The sequence below is a fragment of the Ananas comosus genome, linkage group 3 (assembly GCF_001540865.1).
Source record: "Ananas comosus cultivar F153 linkage group 3, ASM154086v1, whole genome shotgun sequence".
Lineage (NCBI taxonomy): Eukaryota > Viridiplantae > Streptophyta > Magnoliopsida > Poales > Bromeliaceae > Ananas > Ananas comosus.
The window spans coordinates 15,616,151-15,640,411 of NC_033623.1; the positions used below are offsets into that span (position 1 = coordinate 15,616,151).

General features: G+C 36.9%; 2 protein-coding genes across 7 annotated transcripts; both read right to left on the minus strand.

Moving 5' to 3' along the window:
- Nucleotides 1,941-16,602, minus strand: LOC109707240. Of its 5 annotated transcripts, none has more exons than XM_020228378.1 (23): nt 16,463-16,602; nt 14,499-15,525; nt 14,091-14,206; nt 13,538-13,746; nt 12,684-12,803; nt 12,363-12,491; nt 12,139-12,264; nt 11,378-11,433; nt 11,184-11,283; nt 10,591-10,708; nt 10,266-10,478; nt 8,842-9,166; nt 7,996-8,089; nt 7,070-7,178; nt 6,647-6,915; nt 6,407-6,534; nt 5,929-6,163; nt 5,021-5,209; nt 4,362-4,642; nt 4,053-4,284; nt 3,352-3,591; nt 2,893-2,963; nt 1,941-2,667 (listed from the first exon to the last, which is right to left on the minus strand). In XM_020228378.1, exons 2-23 carry the CDS (start codon nt 15,320-15,322, stop codon nt 2,520-2,522), a joined length of 4,332 nt encoding a protein of 1,443 aa, XP_020083967.1. In that variant the 5' UTR covers nt 15,323-15,525; nt 16,463-16,602; the 3' UTR covers nt 1,941-2,519. The 5 variants fall into 5 exon arrangements, with proteins under 5 accessions (XP_020083967.1, XP_020083969.1, XP_020083966.1 ...); XM_020228380.1 differs by having other exon boundaries at nt 4,053-4,260; nt 14,499-15,581; XM_020228377.1 differs by having other exon boundaries at nt 14,499-15,581.
- Nucleotides 18,114-23,295, minus strand: LOC109707963 (phosphatidylinositol glycan anchor biosynthesis class U protein). Of its 2 annotated transcripts, none has more exons than XM_020229510.1 (14): nt 23,047-23,295; nt 22,874-22,921; nt 22,340-22,400; nt 22,100-22,132; nt 21,619-21,743; nt 21,390-21,524; nt 20,389-20,465; nt 20,035-20,294; nt 19,581-19,637; nt 19,295-19,463; nt 19,045-19,102; nt 18,884-18,969; nt 18,748-18,804; nt 18,114-18,528 (listed from the first exon to the last, which is right to left on the minus strand). In XM_020229510.1, exons 1-14 carry the CDS (start codon nt 23,186-23,188, stop codon nt 18,454-18,456), a joined length of 1,383 nt encoding a protein of 460 aa, XP_020085099.1. In that variant the 5' UTR covers nt 23,189-23,295; the 3' UTR covers nt 18,114-18,453. The 2 variants fall into 2 exon arrangements, with proteins under 2 accessions (XP_020085099.1, XP_020085100.1); XM_020229511.1 differs by having other exon boundaries at nt 21,619-21,723; nt 23,047-23,063.

The following is a 24,261-nucleotide window of genomic DNA, read 5'->3' on the forward strand; positions in this document are numbered from 1 at the left end:
TAACAACAGTCAAATGCTTAAGCTCTAAGAAGTTGCTAACTGCTGATGCATTGGCTTACGTACTATGAGAGTAGAGTTAAACGGAAGATAGTGTGTTGCACAATCATCCACTTGTTTATGAATCAAATATAAACTTCATTGCTTTGTAGTCGGTGATGTGGCAGCTGCTTCATAATGGTACAAGTCAATTACAAGTCTCAATCCTTTCTTCTTCTTCTTTTCTGAGAGAGAGAGATAGATAGCACACTACCGGTTTCGTTTATTTTATTTAGAAATAAAATTTAGCGGAAAATAGAAGTCAACTAAGATTTAAACTTGAGACCTCGAATACCAACCACCAAGTCCTTTACCACTTGCTCTGGAGCCGATCGGTCTAAAAGTCTTAATCTTAACCCTACACACGCAAGAGTTACTTGCACCTCCCCAATCTAGGAGTCCGTACTTCTACTTAAGGTCGATTAAGGGATATTTCCGACTACAACAAAATTTTAGTTTATCAAAACAATTAATTACTTCCTTCTAATTTAGGGTGCACTTATTATATTACTCGTAATTGCCTATTTATTTGGTATTAGAGGTGTCGAGGCTGAGTAGACTCCAACAAATTTGAATCATCATTAATAAAAAAAAACTAGCAAGGTCACACTTGAAAAACCAAGTTAGCTAATTATGATGCTCAGATTTGTGGATGGGACAACAGCAGCAAAGGCGTAAGTTACTCACCAGTTGATCAAATGAGCGGTTTATTTCCCGAATGGTGCACATTAGCAACTCGTGATTCACGAATAGGATGAGGCAAATTTGGAAAGCTGAAATAAGCACATAAAGTTGGTAATAAATAAAATAAATATAAACAAAAGCTAAATACAGTCATAAGATCGCGTGCACAAAGAAAAGGCTCTTGAGCCAAATTTCCATACACAGCCATCAATTCAACTACTGATTTTAATCCGCTAAACAAAGCCCTTTAAGAAAATAAGTTCTGAATCAGAAAAGCAGTAGCAATTTTGACGGCTTGGATTGAAAGCACACATCTAGACAAGCTCCCCACAAAAATTTTCGCTCAGAGTTTAAAACCGGCCAGGAGTATAAAATATTGGTGAGGGCATTTGTGTTTTCTCACCGAAGACCATTGACTAGACCTTAAACCTGGAGTTAGTAACAAGGGTTCTATCTATTGTATGGCTAAACTCGCAGCAGGAAACTTCTAATTGCACAATAATTATACCTTCTTAGTATTCCGAAACCTTGCAATATGATACATGGCTCGTAATAATCTGATTGTAAGAAGCTTAAATTTGACTGTAAACATTACCAAAACTGCCGATATCACTCAGAACATCAAGATACCGAGTACAAAGAAGAATCAGATATGACACTCCGAGAGAGCAAGCAAGATATCTAAAACATGGCGCTTTAAAACTTTATCAAAACAATGTTCACAAGAGCATCAAAAAACGAATGAGGATTCCAACAAGCGTGTCTCCACAGGGGAAGGACCTATAGGCTAGAAGGTGTTCCCTATATGCAAACTTTCAGATGGTTCAGTATTTCCAATAAAATCCAAAAGGGCTTTGAAGTTCCGCTCATTCAATGCTACAAAGTAGCAGTCGAAACCTCCACTGGAGAAGCATCCAGCACGATGCCTGTGGAGGTTCTGACCGCTTTTTTAACACCAATGCAAGAACTAGAGAGCATTTTTTAACTTTTTGAGACTAAAGCATCTAGTGCCCGTGTTTGGAGAATGCACCTCCATACTAGGCCTTAGTAGTCTTAACTGCATTAACAGAGGCTGTTCTATAACTTGGAGCAGACAACTTGGGACGAACCTAAAGGTCAATCAGTTTTGATGGCATGAATATAATATTAAAGTAAAAAACAAAACAGTAATAATTACAATAATAGCAATAATAACTATTCAAAAGAAGAAAAAAAGGATATAAGAATAATACGGTATAAAGAATGGCCATCTTTAATTTCCAGGTAGCAACAATCATGAAAGAGCGCATTTCAGTGATGGCAAAGTCACTAAAAAGATAGCCCGATAGTAAAAAGATAGGGCATCATACTGCTACTTACCACATCACCTTCAAAAGTATCTGAAGTACGACTTCTGTACACATACATGGTCTGGAAATCAAGTTCCCTGCCTAGTAAACAACAAATACCGGAGAGAATACTAGAAGGTGGTAGGCACACAAAAGCCAAATACCTCTGCTATTCTAGATTAGCTATACTCCACAAAGATCATACCCAATTTGGCTGAAGATAGATCCCGAAAAATGGGGGGATCCCTCACCGCTCGGCAGCAACTTTAGACAGCTTTTGCTATTTCCTGCAACAGTTGCAATACAAGCAAAAAAAGCCCACGCTATCGAAGAATATACAATGAATCAACATATATACAGCTGACTGAGACTCTGACGATAATTGTACTCTCTCCAGTTTTGATCAACATTGCAAATTTCCAAGCTGTACTATTATGCACGAGTCCAGAATGCTTTTGTCTAATATGGATCTCACATGGCCCAGAATTTGTCCGGATTAGGGCTAAACAAAGATAGATCTTGAATCTCGATATTTGCTACGTGCCAGTTGACTAGGCCAGCTTGCAGTGACTTAACTAGAAGAAGGACGATTGGTAAAATCCACCACTCATTGTCTTCCCTATCCACGAAAACACAGCTCATGAAACTTTAATATCCATATTTATACTAGAAAAAGATGTAATAGATATATTAATGAGTCTTAGGACAATTGAGGAACTCTAAAGAGAATCAAGATCTTGACTTGGATCTTTTTCCAATCATCAACCTAGTTGCATTTTAAACAATGCAATAACAAAGAGCAAATAAGCACAAATCAGGCATCAGAAGGAACAAAGAGCCAAACCTTATCAAGTTTGAGGTCATCTCCGAGGAAGGAAGTCCACAGTAAATAAGTCCACAAACAATTGCCATGATCTGCAAGGAACCCAGAATCATTCAATGGTGCAAAAGAAATCATTTAAAATTTTTCAGAACTGGCCAATTAGACCTTCAATTGAATATGTGGAGACCAAGACAATCTTTCCTTATAAGATGCTGATAATATTAACATGAAAATTCCAAAAATACATAGTCACAACTTGTCACAAAAAATAACCACAAAACTCAGGGAGAAGGCAATACAAATATTATTAATTATTTCACATATGGGAGTTATACAAGTCTAGCAAGAAAGACATTACTTGTTGAACTAACATGTGGCTGGTGTAGAATTAACATGTTTCAATAGGTTCCCCAATTCTATAGCTACTCACATGAGAGATAAAGAAGACTTATTAAATAAGAAATAATAAGAAGAGCATACTATGTTAACAATGGAGGTGGCATTCCACAGTGCATATATACGAGAAAGTGAAGATCTTTTGGGTCCTCGACTGAAAAGTGCATTGAGACCAGCAAGAAAGGGAGAAAGCAATGACAGTGGAGGAATAAGGAGGACAACAAGAAAAGCGCCAAGAGAGATCCAATAGTACTGTACGAGTGTAAGAAGGGTGATTGCAAAATCACCCAACAGCATGATACATATGAGCAGCTGCAGTGTTTCCTAAAACAGAAAAAATACACTCAATAAGCAAGTATTATGTTTTGCAATATAGTCATATTGATACATACTTTTTTTAAAAAAAGGGTACACTTCAAATACCACCCATGTGGTTTCGTACTTTCTTACTTTAGTACCATGTGGTTTAAAGTGTATCAAGTTAGTGTCATGTGGTTTCATTTATATCTTTTCGTCAGCTTTTCCGTTAATATTTCGTTAAATTATATACAAAAAATTTCAGATACCCTACCTAGCTTTATCAAATACGCACTTTAGTACCCTTTAGTTTTTCACTTTGTCACGTTGATTTAACGAAAAAAATTAGTGGAATCGATAATAAAAAGATAAAAATGAAACCACAGGGCACTACATTGATACACTTTAAACTACAAGGTACTAAAGTGAGAAAGTGCGACACTACAGGGGTGGTATTTGAAATTTTCCCAAAAAAAAAAAAAGAATACCTCGAATCCAATAGGCCTAGTATTTTGCAATAAAAGAGAGAAAGGAAAGAGATAGTCCCTCTTATAATCCAACGACTTCAATGTTCCTTCATTAATGATTCCACCATTTACTCCTCCAGTCAATCGCTTCCTTGAAGTTGCATAGCTGATGCTAGCCTGAATATGCTGCAGCTGTTTAGGGCATCCATGTCGAACTGCAACATTTCTCCTGGAGAATTTTTCGAAGAGACATCTGAGCTATCAAAGATAACATAAGCAATACATTTCTCCAGAAGAATTTATCATTTAATTGAATTTATCTCACCATACCTTGAACGGTCACTTGAACTTGGATTTTCCGACTGGTTGGCATTGTTGAATAAGTATTCATTCACTGATACCACTATCCCAAGCTGGTAATAACCAGAAGCTGTAGCCTGGAACCAACCCAGTTCGACTCTGACACCATGGTACTCGAGCTGGGGATTCCCATGACTGTTGATCCAAGAAATAACAGGGACTAGCCCCGACTGGATGCTTCTTTGCGTTACTGTTCTTAACTGACCATTCAACCCAGCAACCAATCTCTTCCAGATTGCTGTGGAAACATACTAGGAAAGAGAACTCCCTGTCAATGTGGGTCATTAAACAACGGGAATTTTGCATCCCTGCAAAGCATATTTTTTTACATGTTTACCCTGTACAGCCTATATACTCATATATGGCCCTCAAAAATTCACTCACTCACAAAAATATTCAGACTTAAAGTAGGAGACTTCAAATTCATCAGGAGAAGTTTTAAAGAGGAGAATTGTTGTAAGTAGAAGGGTGTATACGTAAAGAAAATAAGTTTTTGAAGGGCACCAATGAAAATTCCGATTTTGCAGAGATATGTTTGTAAATAGATAGGTCTGCAGGGGTATATTTGTAAATGCATCTTTAAAAGATGTATTTAGGTAGAAAAAACTGCTTGTTGGTAACACAAGTACCTGGCCGAGAAGGTTTGTTAACAAAGTATCGCTGTGAAGATAGTATGGTGCCATATAACTTCCATCCCCACCAAAAATAATGCACATAGGAAACCTCTTCTGGATGGTGGATGCTACATCGAGCCGTTTCTCATCACCACCAAGAAAGAAATCAATGTATGCAACCATCAAATCAGGTGTTGAACCAACCTGGATATTCAGTAACCTTATATTAGTTATCTGATAAGATGCACCACATTTACCAGTCAGAAAACGTCTATAGATTAGTAAAGGAGCAGAAAAGGAAGAGCATTGGTTTTATTTTCAGAACATAAGACAAAGATTCCATGTACAAAGATTCCATGTACAACATTGAAAAGAAATCTCATTTTCAACTCAGGGAACAGAGGTCTGCGCTGCTAACTCTCTAGTTTGTCTAGTGATAGTTTGACAATGAACAGCATTTGAAGGTCAACAACTGACTAAGAATGGCTACAGAAAAGCATAGATTCAGGCAATAAAAGAGAAAGAGAAGGGAACTAATCATTTTGATTTTTTCAGCATATTCTGCAGGTGATTGCATAACTGCTTCAACAGCACACCTTCCCAATAGGAAAACAGTGATAGTAACGGAAACAGAAAATGATTCTTATCAAGTTATAATAGCTTTATCAGAACCATTGCTTTCTTGATGATAAATAACAATTTTTCATAAACTTTTACTTCTTTATTTTCCACTCACCGCCTAATAAGAATCCCTAAGCACCATAAATATTAATATTTCCTTTCAGAAATTTGTTCCTTATTTCTACACGTGAAGTGCTTTAATCAAATGTCAGCATATCAGCGTTTATGTTGCTTATAAATACAGTGATCTGTCTTACATTAATTTTTGAATTTAGACTTGTATAAATGAAAAGATGACAGACCTTCATTCCTTTGTAAAGAGCTCGTGATCTGCAAGATCGAAGGCATGAGTGATCATACTTAGATTTGACGTACTCTTGAAGACGATGGATCTTCTTTCTTCGTCGCCATTGTTTCCAAGACCATGCACAAGGATACGCAAGTACTGAAAGTATACTATGCACAGAACCTTCCCACCACTCGTATGCAGCTATTAAGTTAATCTCATCAATGAATCGGTTGAAAGCATCTTCATACCTGGAATGCAAAGAAAATTTTATTCCACACCAATATATAGTAGTTCTTCGAGATAAAATATTGAAGTACTAAGGATTCTTGTACATGGAAAACCTATGAAAACAACATTTATTCATGTCTAACATGTGTTCAAAAAATAAGTTTTACTTCTGAGTGCGGAAACTTTAGCAGCACTACACAAGCATCATGCAACATGAATGGTTACCACGAGGATATACAATTCTTTTTGGAAGTATATCTTACACAATTCCAATTATAGCATCAGGTGGCGAGTAAGGAAGATGCCACGGTTCTCTGAAAGTATTGGGACCCATGAAATACATTCTGTGGGCATGACTCTGGGTTTCTTCAGCCCTGCTTGTCCCAGGCACCTGTATAGACGATATTAATCCAGTAAAAAGAACTGATGACGTGTAAAAGATATTCAAGTCCAAAACCACAAGATGCATAACTCAAGTACTTCTACTGGATCAAAAGGATTACCTCTGCCAGGGAGAGCAGATATGGGAAAGAATCAGAACCGTCATGTTGGATGGAATTCGTAGACTGATAAGAATAATCATTCTTACCAATTTTGATTCTCAAAGCACTTAGAATAAGAGCTAATAGAATCAAGATGAATGATAGGAGAATAGCAAAGGGCCATGGACCTCCAAAAGCATATACCAGTTCTTCAAGGGGTGTATAGCATTTAGGCATCCTGTACTTCTCAGAAAGACATCTGTATGGACAAGATGGCTGAGTAACACCACCTGCGAAAAGTAGTTATCATTTATCTGTTTTCAAACAGCAGGGTGTTCCCCTTTCATTATCAGAAGGATAAAATTTCGTGTATCTAGTCGGCTTTGATAATGTAAGGTAAGTTCATGAAAATAAATACAGGCAGTTTTATCTCAAAGGACCAACCTCTTACATAAATGAAATCTGCACGGTTAGGAAGAATATCAAGTGAGCAAGGAATGCAGAGGGATGAGTTGGATCCGACAGTATCTTTATATGTGCCGATTGGGCATTCCTGAAAGCATATTAATCACCAGAACATTCAAAGGCTGCGAAGTAACATAACTAGCAACATAAGCTCTTGCTGCTTTGTTACAACAAAATATCATGAACACAGCCTAAATGCATAAAATAAGGCATTACTAGGATTTCTCTTTTTGGCTCTTTTTGTTTCCTACAACAGGAAATCTCCTTTTTAGGTGCCAAAACTCTGAGTCTTGTTTATCTAATTTCAGCACTACTTCCGAACACCTTTCAAAAGTCCTTTTCACTCATTTATTCTTTATATTTGGGTATTATCATTTTCGGTCACTCCCCAACTCCAGTAAATTATTGCTTTTCTCTAAGAATTAACTAACGTATAATTATTTTCATCTCCAAAATATATGCATGTCTGTTTCTCATCTTTGACAACACTCGGAAAGACCTGTCCAGCTAGATTTGTGGTGAAAATGCAACCTCGATAAGCAAGATTATTGTCGCATACTAAATATAAATCTCTCGCTTTCTAAAAACATAGGCACAAACCAAAAACAGAGGGACATCCCAGTGATAGTACTCATTTCTTCCGTTATTTGAAGTTCATAAGATACAGCTAATTTCAAAGTAATCATTAAGTAGATTCTGGAAACATACGAACAACAGATGGTAAGCACGCAATTGAAGAACTTTGAAAATTACTATTTCTTCATTGTTTGTTTCTACTTTTGCAATTTCTTCTAGTTTCAGATTTAGAGCATTTTAGAACTAACATAGAGTTTTACAGCACCAAGTAGAAGTTGAGATCTAAAATATAAGTTGATATAAAACCAAGATGGTTCAAGCAAGCATACATTGCAAAATGTTCCATAAAGCCCCTTGGGGCATGTCTTCCCAGTGATACTACCTTCACCCCCATAATAACCACCACCATTACCAGCTCCTCCACTGCAATGATTGAAGGAAAAGAAGCTCAGAGGTACAGAAGGAATCTAATTGTGGATGAAAATTTATCAGATAACACTAGTTCCTGCATATGCTGTGCTTGTCCAATATTGATTGAACTACATATCAATGACAAGAGTGCATTACATGAGAAAAGCATTTACAAACTGATATGAAATAATATTTAACACAGCTCTTGAATGCCAGAGCTGAGAGAAGAAACGGTAAAACTGAATGCAAACACCAACAAATTGGACTTCAAATTGTTGCACTAATCTTGTCGAAAAAGAAGTCCAGGATAAAAAAATTAACAGGCCGATTAGATGAGTCTGAAAATCTTGTCTAGTATGGGCCTGTTCAGTGTCAACTTTGTTGGATAATTGGACGGAAGTATTCTTTTGCGATTATACTCATAAGTTTCAGCATAATCTCCAAAATTGAGACTCTCAGTATAACTTGGTTCCAGCTTGGTAACTGATGACATGGCGGCCAGCATGAAAAGGGGACAGCAAGCAAAATAAAGACAATATGAGCCCCAAATACACATGGATGACCAACTAGTTAACTTCGTAAATTTTTATAAAAGGACCAACCAAGGAACTGCAAGGCACTACAAGGCTACAAACTATGCTGCACACCAAACTATTATGAAAATAGAGAACAGCATTTTGTACCATGAAAGCATGAAAAATCATACGCAAGGGCAGACCACATAGAGTCATAGACCTAGGAGCATGTTTCCTTCTTATACATACCTTGAAATTATTGTCCCATTTACAGAAGCAATCTGCACATATTCATCTCCCACAGCAATATTTGACCAATCAAAATGAATTCTCCCACCGCCACCTCCTCCTCCACCAGTCGGTCCACCAGTACCACCGGCAACCGATAAAGATGAGTTTTCCTCTAATATAAGGGATTGTAGAAACAAAAGAATCGTACCACCAGAGCCGCCCCCCAACCCACCATTTTGTGTGCCATTTGATTTTATATCTGTCTTTCCATGACTTTGACCATCAGCCATTAATGAACCATAAATTTCCAGTCTCGAAAGAGGCCACTTCATGGATCCCATTACTAGAACAAATAGTATGAGCATCAGTAGTAAAAAGGCATAAGATATATGTGAATGAAGAAATTAAAACTTATTAACATATGATATAATAGTATAATTTATAACTGTCGATAAGAAAGAGAAACTATATATTAAAATATTCATGAATAATTCTACAAAAAAAAATCCACTGACCAACATGCAAGAAACACAGTTATTGTTTCTGTATTCACATCAAAGATTTTTGCTGAAGGAAATGGAAGTTAGGCAAATTAACGACAGCTTGTTCATTTTCACACTACTTCTTTGCTAATTTATACTTCTTTGTTTGACAAATTAGATGAATAAATTCCAGGCAGATTCTGAATTTGAAAAACAATAAGAAAATATCCTGCCACCAGTCCCAATATTTTCTATCACTAAATCATAAATTTTTTAAGATCATAAATTTTAAAGGTGAAAGGAATGATGACAAACCAAACCCTAAATTACTGAAGCTAGGTATATCCAAAAATTAAAAATGTGGGGGGTCTTTAGATTGACAACTCTTTATCATTTTTTCAGATTATTTCTAGCCCAAAACAAGAACACAAGTGGAAAGAAATGAAACTAAAAGAAAAGAAAAAACCTAGACTCTGCTTGATAGCATTCACCATTTTTGTGGAAAGCTTGTGATTTGATTGGGCTCACAAAGAAGAGATGGACACACTTCAACAACATTGATGGTGCTTAAGAGTAATTGTAAGCTAATCAAGTGGTCAGTAAAATCGTTGACAGATGAGATTACTCAACCATAACTAAGCCAGAATTATGAATCAGTTGCTGCCAGCACACAAACTAAGGCAACTGCTATAGAGAATCATCAAAATATAACAGAATCGAATCTTACAGGGAATCATCTTTAAAAAAAGAAAGGAACTAAACAATTATAAAAATTTCCACACACTATAGATAGAAGACTACCATGATCATGCAAGCACCTTGCTGTCGTTATATAGAATGGGGAAAACATTATAATGACAAGAAACGAGAAAACAATTGTTTACGGTCCAAGCAGGCAACAACTATATGCTAAATGATATTTGTCAGATAGAAATGTATTGAGATGAAAAAAGCACTGACCAATCATTCCCCCGCCAACAACATTTTCAGCTGAGTCGCTAGGCCCAACACTCCCACTTCCCAGCTCACAAGGGAGATCGGCATCACCGTACTCTGGGCCACCGTCAATAAGCATTCCATTATAAAACCCTGACCCACCCTTCCCTCCATGCCCAGCACCCCCTCCAGCTCCATGTATTAGAAATTTCCCTTCACCGATGCCCTCTTTGCAACCTTTAGTGCAAAATTTCACAGCAATTGCATGACACTTCAGTGAGACCAGAAAAACAATGTTTAACTACATGCTACTTTAGCTTTATTCTTCAATGAAGGAATGCTGAATCACCTAACTCTGAGGCACTTATAGTGCCGTATTTTTTAATGTTGACAGTCCTTGCTCGATGAATGTGAATGATACTTCCTTTAACCACACCACTAACTGTGATATCCTCAACACGACATATCTGCAATAATTACTCGGTTGTAAGAAGTAATCATTGGCAATTATAGAAAGAAAATATCAGCAAGCAGTATTCTTCATAAACATTAACTGGCTTATAGAAGAAAAGACATAGTAGCATGGTATAGTGATCTACTACACAAAATTCAACGAAATTGCACAATACATGGTTATGAAACATCAGGCATGATGAAAAGCAAACATATTATGAGATCGTTTACTTATGGAACCTAAAATTATTGGACCATCATTTGCAATATAATGTATAACATATCAAACCACAGATGCTTTCAGCGCGCGCACACACACACACACACACACACACACACATACACACACTCTAGCGATTCAACCTAATGTTTAAGCGTAGAGGGTTTGTTATCCAACAGCAGAGACCCCTCTTTTCTTCAAAAGATATTTTTCAATTTGATCATTTGCAATCATGAAAAAAAAAGAAGCCTTGCTTGATAATCTCTTACTTGAAGTGTGAAAGACAAGGAACTATTCACATGACAATCATCAGGAGGCATGATTAGCTCGTTTGGGCATGTCTGACTCTTACAACGTGACTGATCAACCCTGAAAGAGATATGTTTAAGCTAATATGAAATCATAAGCATTCAAAGGAGGATTCATAGGAAGGTATGCATTCCAAGATCCACAATGAACTTACAAGTTGCTCTCAACTTCATCATGTATTGGAGCCTGAAGCAAGGAACCAGGTCCAACCTGCACAATGATAAGAAATAGTGTAACATTGAATATATAACAGAAAACTAAATAAAGGCTCTAAAAGTTTTCTACTTCCCAATTTTTATCTATAAACATTCCACAAACTCCTAGTTAATGTCATCACATCATACATGCATACACATGTACAGCATATACGAGGTATTAGTCCTTAACAACATTTTTTTCATTTCATTTCACTCTGTAGTTATCCTTGAATGACTTCTTGAGTACTCAATTGATAGATTACATCAAACCTAGAATGTGAACACTAGAAGTATTAACTTCAAAAGTTCGCAATAAAAGCAGCTTTACTACAAGGAACCTTTTGATGCACTAAGTGCGAATAAAGAACCTGAAATAGTTTAGTAACAACAGATCCTAACGTCCTGTTGTTTGGACGAATCAGCACCCATTCGACAATTGATCGGCACGATACGCCTTTAGCTTCTATTCCAGTTTTAAAATAGTTCACTAAATTCACAGCCGGCATCCACCAACAGAAGCATGTCCTGCTAATCTCTTCAATTGATTTTTGCAATCTAGACTAAGGTATTTACTGGTATAGACAACTAGAGCCTTTGGCACATGACAATTGCACAAGTTAAAGAAACAATAAACTGATAAAGTTTCTAGAAGTAACAGTATACAACTCTACAAAGTCTTCATTAGCAAGTGATGTAAGCTCTGATACAATGATCTTACTTCAATGTTATAAAATAGTGACAGGAAAAGGCGCTGAGCTCTGATTCCATCACCAGGACCTGACAGGTTGAGAAGCCCTTGACCATAGACACCCAAGTCAGCATTTGAAGAAATGACGGAATTATGCTGCGACAAGCACAAACAGTTCATTTACCCAACTTCAAAGCAAAATAAGCAACAAAACCAGTTTAACAGAAGCAAGATGCTATTACTAACTTCCATACCCTAAGAACAACTAAATTTCTTGCTTCAAGCATAGATGTACTGACATCACTATTACCACCACCATCTATCTGAATTGTGGAGTCCCACATCAGCAGCATTTTAACATACATCCTAAATGCGCCATAAACCTTCAACCACAAAAGAAATTGCTTAGAGATCGAAGAGCTTTTATTTATGAATGTGCTAAGGTGACTGCCTTATCAATTGAAAGAGTGCTGAAAACTCCGATGCATATATTCTGTTCATACATATGGTGCATATATGTTAAGTCTGTATACAATGTACCAAGTGATTAGGAAGTTGTCAGCAAAGAAGCTTGCCTTAATGACAGAATCACTCATAAGAAGCTCTTCAGCAACCAGCTCAAACTCAGAAACTGGATACTCAGACAGCCCAAAGCATATGCTCCCCCCATCAAGGAGTTTGATTTGGCCTTTTACCTAACAATACAGAATAGAATAACAAAAAAAAAAAAAAAAACAAAGGGACAAGCTTTTAGGTGATTTAGCTATATATTAAATACAAGTGTTTAGTATTGGAAGCAACTTAGTAAAAGACAACCCAAGAGTATTTGAGGATCAGATAAGATATTTGCAGGCAACCAGCAGAAAGAAGTGCAAAAATGAGTAGAGGATAAATACTGTGCCTAAAACCTAGGAAGTGTACTTCAGCACAAGGAAGAAACAATTTAATGATTGTTAAAAACAGAACAGTACATCATGATACAAATCATGCAGCACCTTTTTAGTCCTAGTCAAGTTTATTATTATCATATGCAGTAGATATGAACCGAAATGAATATTAATGCAGTAGTAACTCTTATTCCTTCCAAATAATGTCTTCGACCAAGAAAAAAGAAAAATGAGGGATTCATTTTAATTCAAACTTAGCGTGTCTCAACATATAAGTGAATCTGAATCACAAAAAATTTAATAGCCTAATTGGTCACTATTTTTAAAATTTGAAACCACCACCACAAACACATCCCCCCCCCAACCACCTCCCTCCGGGCCACTGCAGAAAAACACACACACACACACACAAAAAAAAAAAACTAAGCATAGATAGACCAATCTTAAGCTCCCAAATAATGTCTTCAACCAAAAACAAAAAAGGAGATAAAACCTGCAAGCTAAAAACTGTCAGCGGTAACAAAAACATATTGAATAACAACCTGCACTCTGGACCACAGCAAAGGAACTAAAGCTCTCGCATTAGATTCCACATATACATTTGACCACAGTATAGTCACAGGAAAATCCAGCAGCGGAGTGTCAGTCCTTGTTGTGAAATTGTTATTGCTGACCTTAAGAGTCTGCAATGATCTATCATATACAGTCCCAGCAGCACCACCATTATCAGGACAGCCAAAACTCTCCCCACCTGCTCACACAAAAGAAATGGTAATGTTCCAACAAAAAATAGTCAAAATTTCAGGTATAATAGAAGAAAACAAGGAGAAAAAAAACACAAATAAATCCCGACACTAAACTTTTGAATGCTTTAAAACATCAAAATTATCATCCATGACGACCGGCACAATCAAAAGAACCATTCATTAAAACACAAATACTGACACAAAACTTTTGAATGCTGTAAAATATCAAAAAATATCAAGTCCATGCCTACCCAGACGGCTAGCAAATGGAAAACTCAAACACAAAAAGTATATCAACTATAAGGAGAAAAACAATGCTTCCAAGGAACAAGTCCTGAATAGTACTAACCATGAACAGTAATTGTTACATCTTGCTGTATGCTATAACAATCCACAGATATCCTACCGCCACCTCCTCCACCCCATCCATTTCCACCAGCAGCACTAATAGTACCATTTCCAGTCCTAAGCAGGAAGGATAACGACCATAAGTATAGCAACAAAAATTGGAATAAGCATTGAAAAGGATCTAGAATGTTTCTGGAAGTGCAACAACGGTCCCACACATCAAATGTGACTTAGGCATCTGTAGTATTCAAAGTCACATTCCGGCCTCCTTTATTTCAATTGTAGAATTTTCAAATATAGATCCTTGAGAGGGAAAGTAATATACTGAGAGGGAAAGAACAGAGAACAGAAAAATAATGAAAGAACAGATAACAGAAAATACTATATTGAGAGGGAAAGTGATCCTCACAGCTTAAAAGCATGGATAATAATGCTTCCACCAGATCCACCTCCTCCATTAAGACCTCCTACGCCTCCTTCTGCCAGTATAGATCCATCAATAAGCAAGGATTTATCGACTTTGAGCATGACACGACCCCCACCATCACCTCCATATTGGTTTTCCAAAGATGAATTGCCTCCTTTGCTCCCATAACTCCATGGGTGGGACAAAGTTGACCAGGCATACACATCCCCACCCCAATTTGTCTTGTTCGACTTCACACAGGAAGCACCACGCCCGCCATGCCCTCCACCAGCTCCGTCATGGCCAATGGGCGTCCCACTAGTCTGTGATGGTGGCAGCCCCCCTAAAGATGTTGTGTTTATTGTCGAATGGTGATCCAGCAGAACATCTGTGGCGTCAAAACTAACAGATCCTGCAATAATTTCTGCATGTGCACCAATTTTAATATTTCCTGAAACATTAACAGTGATGGAGCAACCTTTGACCAGGCACATGATCTTAACACGTGAAGATATCTCCACATTTCCGTTTCCATATATACATAGATCATTGTCTAGATACAAGCTTGAACTCAACCGGCATGTCGTGTTAAATGATCCAATACCATTCAAGTCCTCACAAGACAAGGAATTCCCCAAAAAGGTTTTACATGATAGCTCTTCAAAGTAGATACTTTCTTTTCCACCGTAATTTTCATCCAGAACCAGACCTAAATATTTATCAGACAAGGACGCAAAGCTCTTGACCAAAAGGGTGAAAATGAAAAGAAGTCCTGGAGTAGAGAACCGGAAAAAGTTCCCATGTTTCAGCTCTGAAGGCATGACCATTCACAAGAAAGCAAGACATGCCAGCATACTATCTCCCTCCATACAAAGAATAATGCAGATTAGTTATCATCACCATTCACTCATTACTTTCAAACACTTTATCTGTTCATGAAAAAGCTTTCAAAGAATAAAACAGTCTGCATCTGCTGCTTGAGCCGCCAACTGTTCTTAAGCAGGATCTTGGACTCCTTAGGTTGAAGATACTGGCAAGAGAATCGATCAGTTGTAAGCTGAACATCAGCATGTAAAAGACCAAGTTCTGCGCATATACTTTTGTTACTATCTTTAGACAACAAGAAATCACATGAATGAGGAAGAAAGGTGCTTCCAAAAAGCCAACTTAATGCAAATCACAAGAACATATTCAAAATCTTTTTTTTACAAAATAAATTATTCCTTTTTTTAGGCAACCAAGAAATGGTTCTTCTGGCAAGAATAGGATTCTCTGAAACTTTATTACATAAAGCGGAAGATCCATAAAACTTCAGCATACCAACCAAAAGAGATTCCTGTGAAGTGTGAACCAACTATAATCATCTTTTCTTTTCCTATACTTCAAAATGCGAAGTAGAATAGCAGTTAAAAAAAAAAGATCCTTCGAATCCTGCGGTGCGTGTGTAGTGGCCTACGGGCATCTTCAAAAGAATAAATAAATAAAATAAAATAAAATAAAATGAAAAGGAGGCTCTAACAACTTTCCTGCTTTACCAATTTCAGGACTTATAATGAATGCGCTTGCTTTTGGTTACGATTTAATTGGATATATTGAACACGATCCTCAAGAACCGTGATAAATCAACTTGCAAGATCCAAGAAAACTCAAGAGTCACAGATTCAGTACGTACTAATCACTTGAGTGACTAAAAGAATCGCAACATGACATCAAGATACTCTTTCAAAGCAAGAATCAGTGAATTTAAAAAAGCAGAACATCAAATTCGTGGATTACACTAACACTATATCACAGTAGAACACTCAGAAGACGATGCACATCCCGGAGAGAGAGAGAGAGAGAGAGAGAGAGAGAGAGGGAGAGAGAGAGAGCTGTTTGGATCAAAAAAATTACCAAAAAACAAAAAAGAAAAAGGGTAGAGATCCGAGATCAAAAAAGAGTAAAGCAAAGCGAAGGATCTCCCTCACCTGCTCGGAGAATTTGGGGAGAAATCCGCAAGAAGAGGGCGACAAATCGAATGAAGAGAGAGAAAGAAGTGAGAAAGAGAGTGAGTGACAGGGAGAGAGGGAGAGGAGGTGAGGGGTCGGAGTGAGTTTGCTAGGGTTTGTCTCGGGCCGTAAATCGTAATCGAGCTGAGCCGATGTATTTGTAGACCCGTTTGCTGTATGAGTTAGACTGAGTCGGAGTCGGAAGCGGTTCGGATTTGGTTTGGTTTTAGTGGGTTTTAAAACAAGGCCGAGTCAGAGTCGGAATCGGATTGATTTGCGTTTGAAACTCACAAACCGAGTCAAGGTTCGAACCGGCCGGGTTTGATTTTTTTAGGAGGTTTCCACGAACTGAATAATTTAAATACTTTAAAGTTTTGTTAAATAAAACAGAGATCATGTTGCATTCATTAAAAATTTTGCTTTTTCTTAAAAACTAACAAAACAAACAAATGGACATGTCTTTTTTTTTCTTTTTTTTTTTCTCGTCGGCTCTTACGCTCTCGCATACTCCCCCACTTAAACTCAACCTAGCTATACTTGAATTAAGATTACCTATTGGACAGTTGGTAGAAATAGAATTATCAAGTTGGATGAATCAAAACAATTCAAAAATTAACATAATGCTAATAAAAAAAAAAAACCTCGGAGGGTTTTTTTTTCAAAATAGTATATAATTGAGTGGTTTCCTTACATTTTTACCTTCAATTTTTTTTAAAAAAAAAATCAAATTACTTTAGAAACCCTTTATTAGGTGTTAAATTGAACTCAATTTAATACGTTTCCCTTCAAATTAGTGAGGCTTTAGTGGCCAGGTGCAGCAGTTCGTGCCACAACGCGAATTATATTTTGTTATCACGCTTTGAACGTTGTCCCTCGTATTATGGCCTTTTCCTTTCGAATCTATCGTACACGTCAACAATTGTATAATATGAGGTGTCGCCCTCACACTTTGGACTAATGCGTACGTGGCAGGGTTCGAAATTAATTAGTTGTACAGCATCAATTTTATTATCACTGGGTATTCAAAGACCAAGTTCAGAGATGCTTATTTTTGTTAAAATAAAGCTTCCTAGCAGGAGCTTCTGCAAAATGTACTTTAAATAATAATAATAATAATAATAATAATAATAATGAAAGATCCTTTGCTACGATCTAGTGTGGAAGGGATCAAGCTATACGGCTCTTTAACTTATTTGCCAAAGAATTACCCTTTCTTTTTGTATAAAAGAAAAGCCATTGGAATAAAAAACTCTTTCAAAAAGCCAGGTATGGAGATAACAAATCTACTGCACTCGCGGACAAATTAGAGGAAGAAAATTGTAAGGCATCAAAATGATCTTACACAGAAAAAAAAAAAGAAAAATACAAAAAACCTTCTATAATCTCGATTAATCAATTTGCATCTCTCTCCGCCACAAAATCATCAGATGTGTAATAAAAAAAACAGCTTCTTAATTACCTCAATCACGAAACTGAATATAGTTGAATGCAGTATATCGCATTCAACGTATTTGATTGAATGCAGTATATCGTATTCAACGTATTTGAACTTATACAAAGGTACATAAATATCCATCTGTACCAAAAATAAGATATCCAACTCACTGGCCTGAACTAGTGTACAAAAATAAATTAACCATCAATTTATACAGAAGTTTGTTTTGACTACAGCAGAAAGCATATCCAAACGTTTGTTAACAATAGGAGAAATCAGTTGTTGTTTTCGGACGCAAATAATAACACATAAACTGGACCATAACTTACTGCTTTTAGTTGTCAGGAGCGAAACAAATGGCGGCATATTCTCAAAGAGAACTACACCAGCATCGGAAGGATACACGATCGATTTCAGTATTTTGGCGAACATCTGTTAGAGCTCAAGCGCTGTTAATCACGTTGCAGGCACGAAATGGCAACCTACTTTTCATCCAAAGCATCCGAGCAGTACAAATAGTGTCAGAAAAACGATGTCATGCTATGACGTGCTTTCTTAGCATCCTGTCGTGCTTCAACATCGTGCTCACACTCTCGACGATCAGTACGGTCTGTCAATATGCGTTGCAAAGCATTTCATAATGTTTAATAAAGTTTCATCTACGTCAAATAGATCTTGCAAAGAGGAATACAGCCATACAACGAGAAAAGAATGTACCATGGTGAGATTCAGCTTAAGATCTTTCTAGAGAGCAAGTTTTAGTAAGTCGTGATTTTTCTGTTATAGACTGTGGTTTCAGCAGGGATGGTAGAAAAGATAGAAAATTTACCTGCAGGCACGAGTAAACTAGTCCGGTGGCAAAATAGAAATTTGCATTACCAGTGCCCTGAAATTTTGTAATGTCAATGGTATATAAATATGAGAGAGAGAGAGAGAGAGAGAGAGAGAGAGAGAGAGAGAGAGACCCTCCAAATCCACAGGTTGTGCATAACAGGGCTAAGAAGAGAAACTCCAATGTATCCAAAGAAAAGGAAGAAAGAGAATTGCATATCTGCATGTTGCAGTGATAATAACATCAGCATCATGTTAATTATTATTACAAGCAACAGCAAACAATGAACAGTACCTGCTAATTCATTGGCAAAAAGCCCCAGAAGACCCAAATATAAAGCTGAATCTCCCACCTTCAAGAATGAACAAAGTTAAAGATATACATATGATATATAAAAAAAAACCTACCTCTTTATAAATCCATAGGCAGGCCTTTAATGCATGAAAATTACACTGATGCAATCTCCAAGAAAAACTAAGTTTCCCAGAGTAGTTGGCACTAATACATCAGACTTCTGAAACATGGTGGAGAAAATAATACTTACAGAGGGATAAGATTTCAACATTGCGGAGATTGCAGTATACACAAAGGCAAGGAAGCATGGGCGGTGTTTCAGACGAATGGCCAAGGGTAATATCATAAAAAGGATATTCACATGAAACACTATAAGAAAAAAATTTCTGAAGAACTCGAACACTTCTGCAAAGAAGTACCTGCATTATTCACCACAGGCGTAGGAAGAATAAGAAGGACGAAAGTATGAATTTATATAGTTAAAGAATGAATTTATATAGTTTGTCCATATCTTTCAGGTCCTGAGAGAAGCTTACCACAAAACACCTATATTCGGGGATAGATCCCCTACAGTCAAAATAAATCCATATGTCCTGTAAAATCCAAACAAAAAGGCAGGGAAGGTGATTAACAACAGCGATGAAAATTATGCCGATACTCATCCAGAAGAAAAAAATCAAGCATCTAACAGCCCTATAGTATTCGAAAGAAAAGATCAGATATTATCAAAACGTCATAATTCATAGGAACAGATTTACATGATAAATTCTTGGTAAACTTTGTTCAAGTTCACTCAGGCATAAAAATCATCCCCACATACGTATTATAGTAATCTGGAATATATTAGATATAAGAGTTTTTGTAAATCCAACTCCCAGCGAACATGACAATATGAGGACACGGCTGAGTAAAATTTCAGAGCAAATTAATGGGAACACAGCCCAAAAAAAAAAAAAGAAGAATATTTGCGAACCGATGCTTGTGTCTTACTTTTTAAACATCTCCTGCAGGCCACCAAGCCCCTTAAGGTAAATGCTGCACAAGAACAACACATAACATGACCAGATAGACACCCATATCATGAAGTGAACAACAGGCCTCCGTGAAAAACACCGGACCGGTTTATGAGTTGTTACAGCACTTCTACTTTCGTCATTATTTGAGGGGTCTTTTCCATCTGAATTGGAGCTTTTATGAAGAAACAACTTGGCTGGAGGAGCATCTGGTCCATATCCCAATAGAAGAATAACCTGAATTAAAAGAATTGAAGTAATAATTACATTAGAACTAATTGTAGGTTATTGGAGATGAGCAAGAACTAATTCATAATGTTAAAACACACACCGGTAAAATTAGGATTGCAGGATAAAGAGATAAGTGTGTTGCGAGGACATATCCAAAAGCTGCCAAAGGAGCTAGACCTGCAAACAAGTAGGACAATATCCAGTAAATTTCAGTGGTGAAACCACCGCTCAGAGCATAGCAAATTTCCAAAGTGAGAATTTTAATTAAGATATAACTATATTTTCAATTGAGAAAACTAGAAGAGTCTGTATCCCAATAGTTGGACAAGTAGGGAATAAAACTAACTAGAGGCTCTGTTCCCTTTCTCTTATCTTTCTTTTCTGCCCAACAGCCTCAACTTCTCTATCGTCCTTTTTCCTCCATCAACTACTATTGATTCCTGTCCATATTTCCTTTCTTTCTATATTTTTCCCTTCCGTTCAATTCTTTATCTGACCAATATTACAGGTCACAGTTTCTTCTTCTTTTTCCTTCTCCTATCTCCCCCTTTTCCTTACTTTCAATCACCACTGCAACCAAAAAGCATGTTGCAATGTCAGTAAATATCACTGTTGTTGTTATGCTCTTTTCTTTGCCCTTGCACAAGGTCCCCAGCCCTCTTCTATCATTTCATTTTAGCGAATTAAAACTTAAAAACATTACAAAAACCTTCCTTACTGCTGATTACCTAATGTAACTTGAAATTCCCATTTATAAAAGGCCCTGATCACTATAAACAAGAGGAGTCAGATACTAAACAACAAGATATGATGGAGTATTCTAAAGGTTCCATCTATTGAAACTTCTAACATATGTTTGATCCACTTATTTCTCCAGAGATTGAGAGGCCTGACTAGATTAAATTGCCGTAATTTGTGTTTGAATCTCTAATTTGTGTTTCATAATTACAAGATAAGATAGCTAAAAAAAGAAAAGAGAGAATAGAAAAGACATGTAAAATCTTGAGTGAGGTAGGAAACAACGATCTGGTATGCTAATTTACCAACCGCAAATTATTAGCATGAAACAAAGACTGATAAAAACAAGTCACTTGTTCTTACGTGAGCAGGCTGCATAAATCGTCAGCACAACCATTAAATTATCGATTGGTGATGAACACAATCCAAGGCAAGTGACTATCGTCAAGGGATTCCATAGATATATAAGAGATGCCAAATCTCCAGCATTTATGTTGGCTGCAATATAGAAGAAAGTAAAAGTTAACAATGTTTTTTCTGGAATTACAATACTACAAAACTGCCCATAGTCCCCACAGTAATTGCAACATACCTGAATTTTTTACCAATTTAGGAAGGTTCAGATATTCCAAGCTCTGACGACGTGATAACAGAAGCTTCTGGCCAGTTGCACGAATAAGCATGGCAGTAACGAAATCTACAACCACAAACAGCAAACTGTTGCAGTGATAAGCAACAGTTGGAATTCTCAAATAATACAATAAAAGCATGAGAAAAATCCGGCAATATACAATAGTATATTAAGCTAAAAAAGGAAACAGAAGGACCAACAAGTAAATTTCTTGAAAGGATGGTTTAGCAACGAGCCCTCAAAAAACTCTTTCAGGAAAGCAGTTTCATGGGAGGATAGAAATGACAGCTTCCACGCATGGAGAGAAGAAAGAAGAAAGGATGAAGCTTTCAGTAATGAATGTAGATATGGGTCCAATACTATGAACACGGGAAACAATCATCAAGATAGGCCTCGCCGTAACATCTTTAAGCCGTATACAAGAGAGAGCACAGAAAAGTACCTGCAATAAAAATGAGCAGGTTGGCCATCTGTTCTGCAATAGGAAGAAAACAATTGTGTTAGTGTTTGACGTGTTGTAACATACATAGGTAGCTAATTCGAAACTTCAACTTCGTGAATGTTCCAGTGACCGAGCTAGAGTTCTCCGCAGCATGTTTAAAGTACTTTTGATAAAGAAGGCGGCTTCCGTCTAACATTAGAATCAGATTAGGAAAAAAAAAATTTACTTCTTTTTTTTTACCTTTCAGCAGTTAACGGACCAAGAATCGGTAGCAGCAAAGGAGAACCATGATACATGGACCCTGAAAACCAAATGCTGGCATCAGAAAAACACGAATGATACTTTCCGAATCAATCCGAAACAACCAGTCCGACCCAGATTCGACCAATTTAATTTGGCCAGGAGGACGAATTTGAGCACAAGTTCCGGTCTTTGAGAGAACCAATAATACTAGTAGAGATAACACAGGTATGGGAACTTTCTGCAATCTACAATTTTTCTTCCTTACATGCTCAATAGAACTATACGAGTACAGACTTGATTAATTTTGCGGACTTCGGAGGCATCTGAATTCGAAATACAACTTGCTGCAGTCTCTACATTTCCAGCTTAGTTCAGAAAATGAACGCTGAGGCAGTTATGTCTCTTCTTCTTTTTTTTTCTCTATCTCTCTCTCTAAAGTATTTGAGTTTTCCGAACAACGAAACAGAATTGGCAGATGAAAACAAAAAAAAAACAACAAAACGGGAAAAAACTGGAATGGAGAGATGCGACCTGCGTAGGGGGACATGGAGGATTGCTTGAGCCAGTAACCCTCGGAAACTGCGGAGATCGGATCGTTAGCTCGTAGTAGTAACAACAATGTAGTGAGAGAGAGAGAGAGAGAGAGAGAGAGAGAGAGAGAGAGAGCGGGCGCGTGGGAAAGGGGGAAGGGTTTTAGGGCATACGGCGGCGGAGGCTGGTGAGAGGGGTGGCGACCTCGGGGCGAGAGCCGAGGTGGAGATCACCGGGGAAGAGGATCAGCAGGAGGACGCGGAAGCCCAGCGCCGCCGCCGCCGCCAACGCCCAGTAGGGCCGGATCTCGGCCATCGCCGTTCCAGCCAAAGCGCCTTCGTTCGCTCCGAACGGACGGACCACCCTCCTCAACTAAAGAGTATAGACTCGTTACCTGGGAAGACCTGAATCTAATCACACCTCATTACTGCACTCTTTCTAAAAATTATTTTTATTAGCTAGAGGCTTAATTTCGTTTTCTTATCGACGGTTGTATATCTTACACCATCGATTCAAAAATTTACACAACGCCCGTAGAATTTTAGCAAGTCATAATATATATATATATATATAAATTATTATGTTGGAATGCTTCTAATAGTAGAAGTCATTGATGCTATTAGACTTTCAGCTCTTTGATGAAAGGACGTGCAATTAAAATAATAATAATTTTTTAAAATTAAATGAATGATTGATTGAATAGCATAATTTAATAGATGAAAATAATTAAAAAGTTAAATTTAATGGTAAAAAATTTAATAACATCAAATACTTGGTGCGCTTAAAACAATATTTAATCAATATTTATTATATTAATATTAAATTTACTATTTTAATCAAAGGTAACAACACTGTGGAGATGTACATAGTGAGAAGACGAAATAACCTCCGAGGTAGAATTATTAAAAAACTTTATCAAGGCCACTTATTTTTAAATATATTTTTGCTAGCTATTTTATTTTCTTTTATCGCGGTGGGCTAAATATGCGCTCTACTACTTTCCAAACATATTTTTTAAGGAAGGTGTTAGCTTTCATCTAGATTATGGATTTATTATCTGTAGTGTTTGAATTTCAATAGTTTAATTGTTGTCCTAGAAAAAAATATTAGTATAAAATTCAAAATACTATTAAGCTATTATTTTTCCATCCGTCTCTGTATTATATCAATCTCTACGGTACTATGAACAAAATTTTTGGATCCTTTCAGCGTCTATACCGGACAACAATAATGAAAAGTACAATGAAAAAAAAAAAAAAAAAAACCTTGATTCAATAGTAGGAGCGTAGTTAATATTTTTTTTTTGAGAAATAAATAATAATCTATCTGTTTCATTCATAAAACAAGATGAATTAAACGTACAAGCCTCAATAATCGGCAAGCCTCCT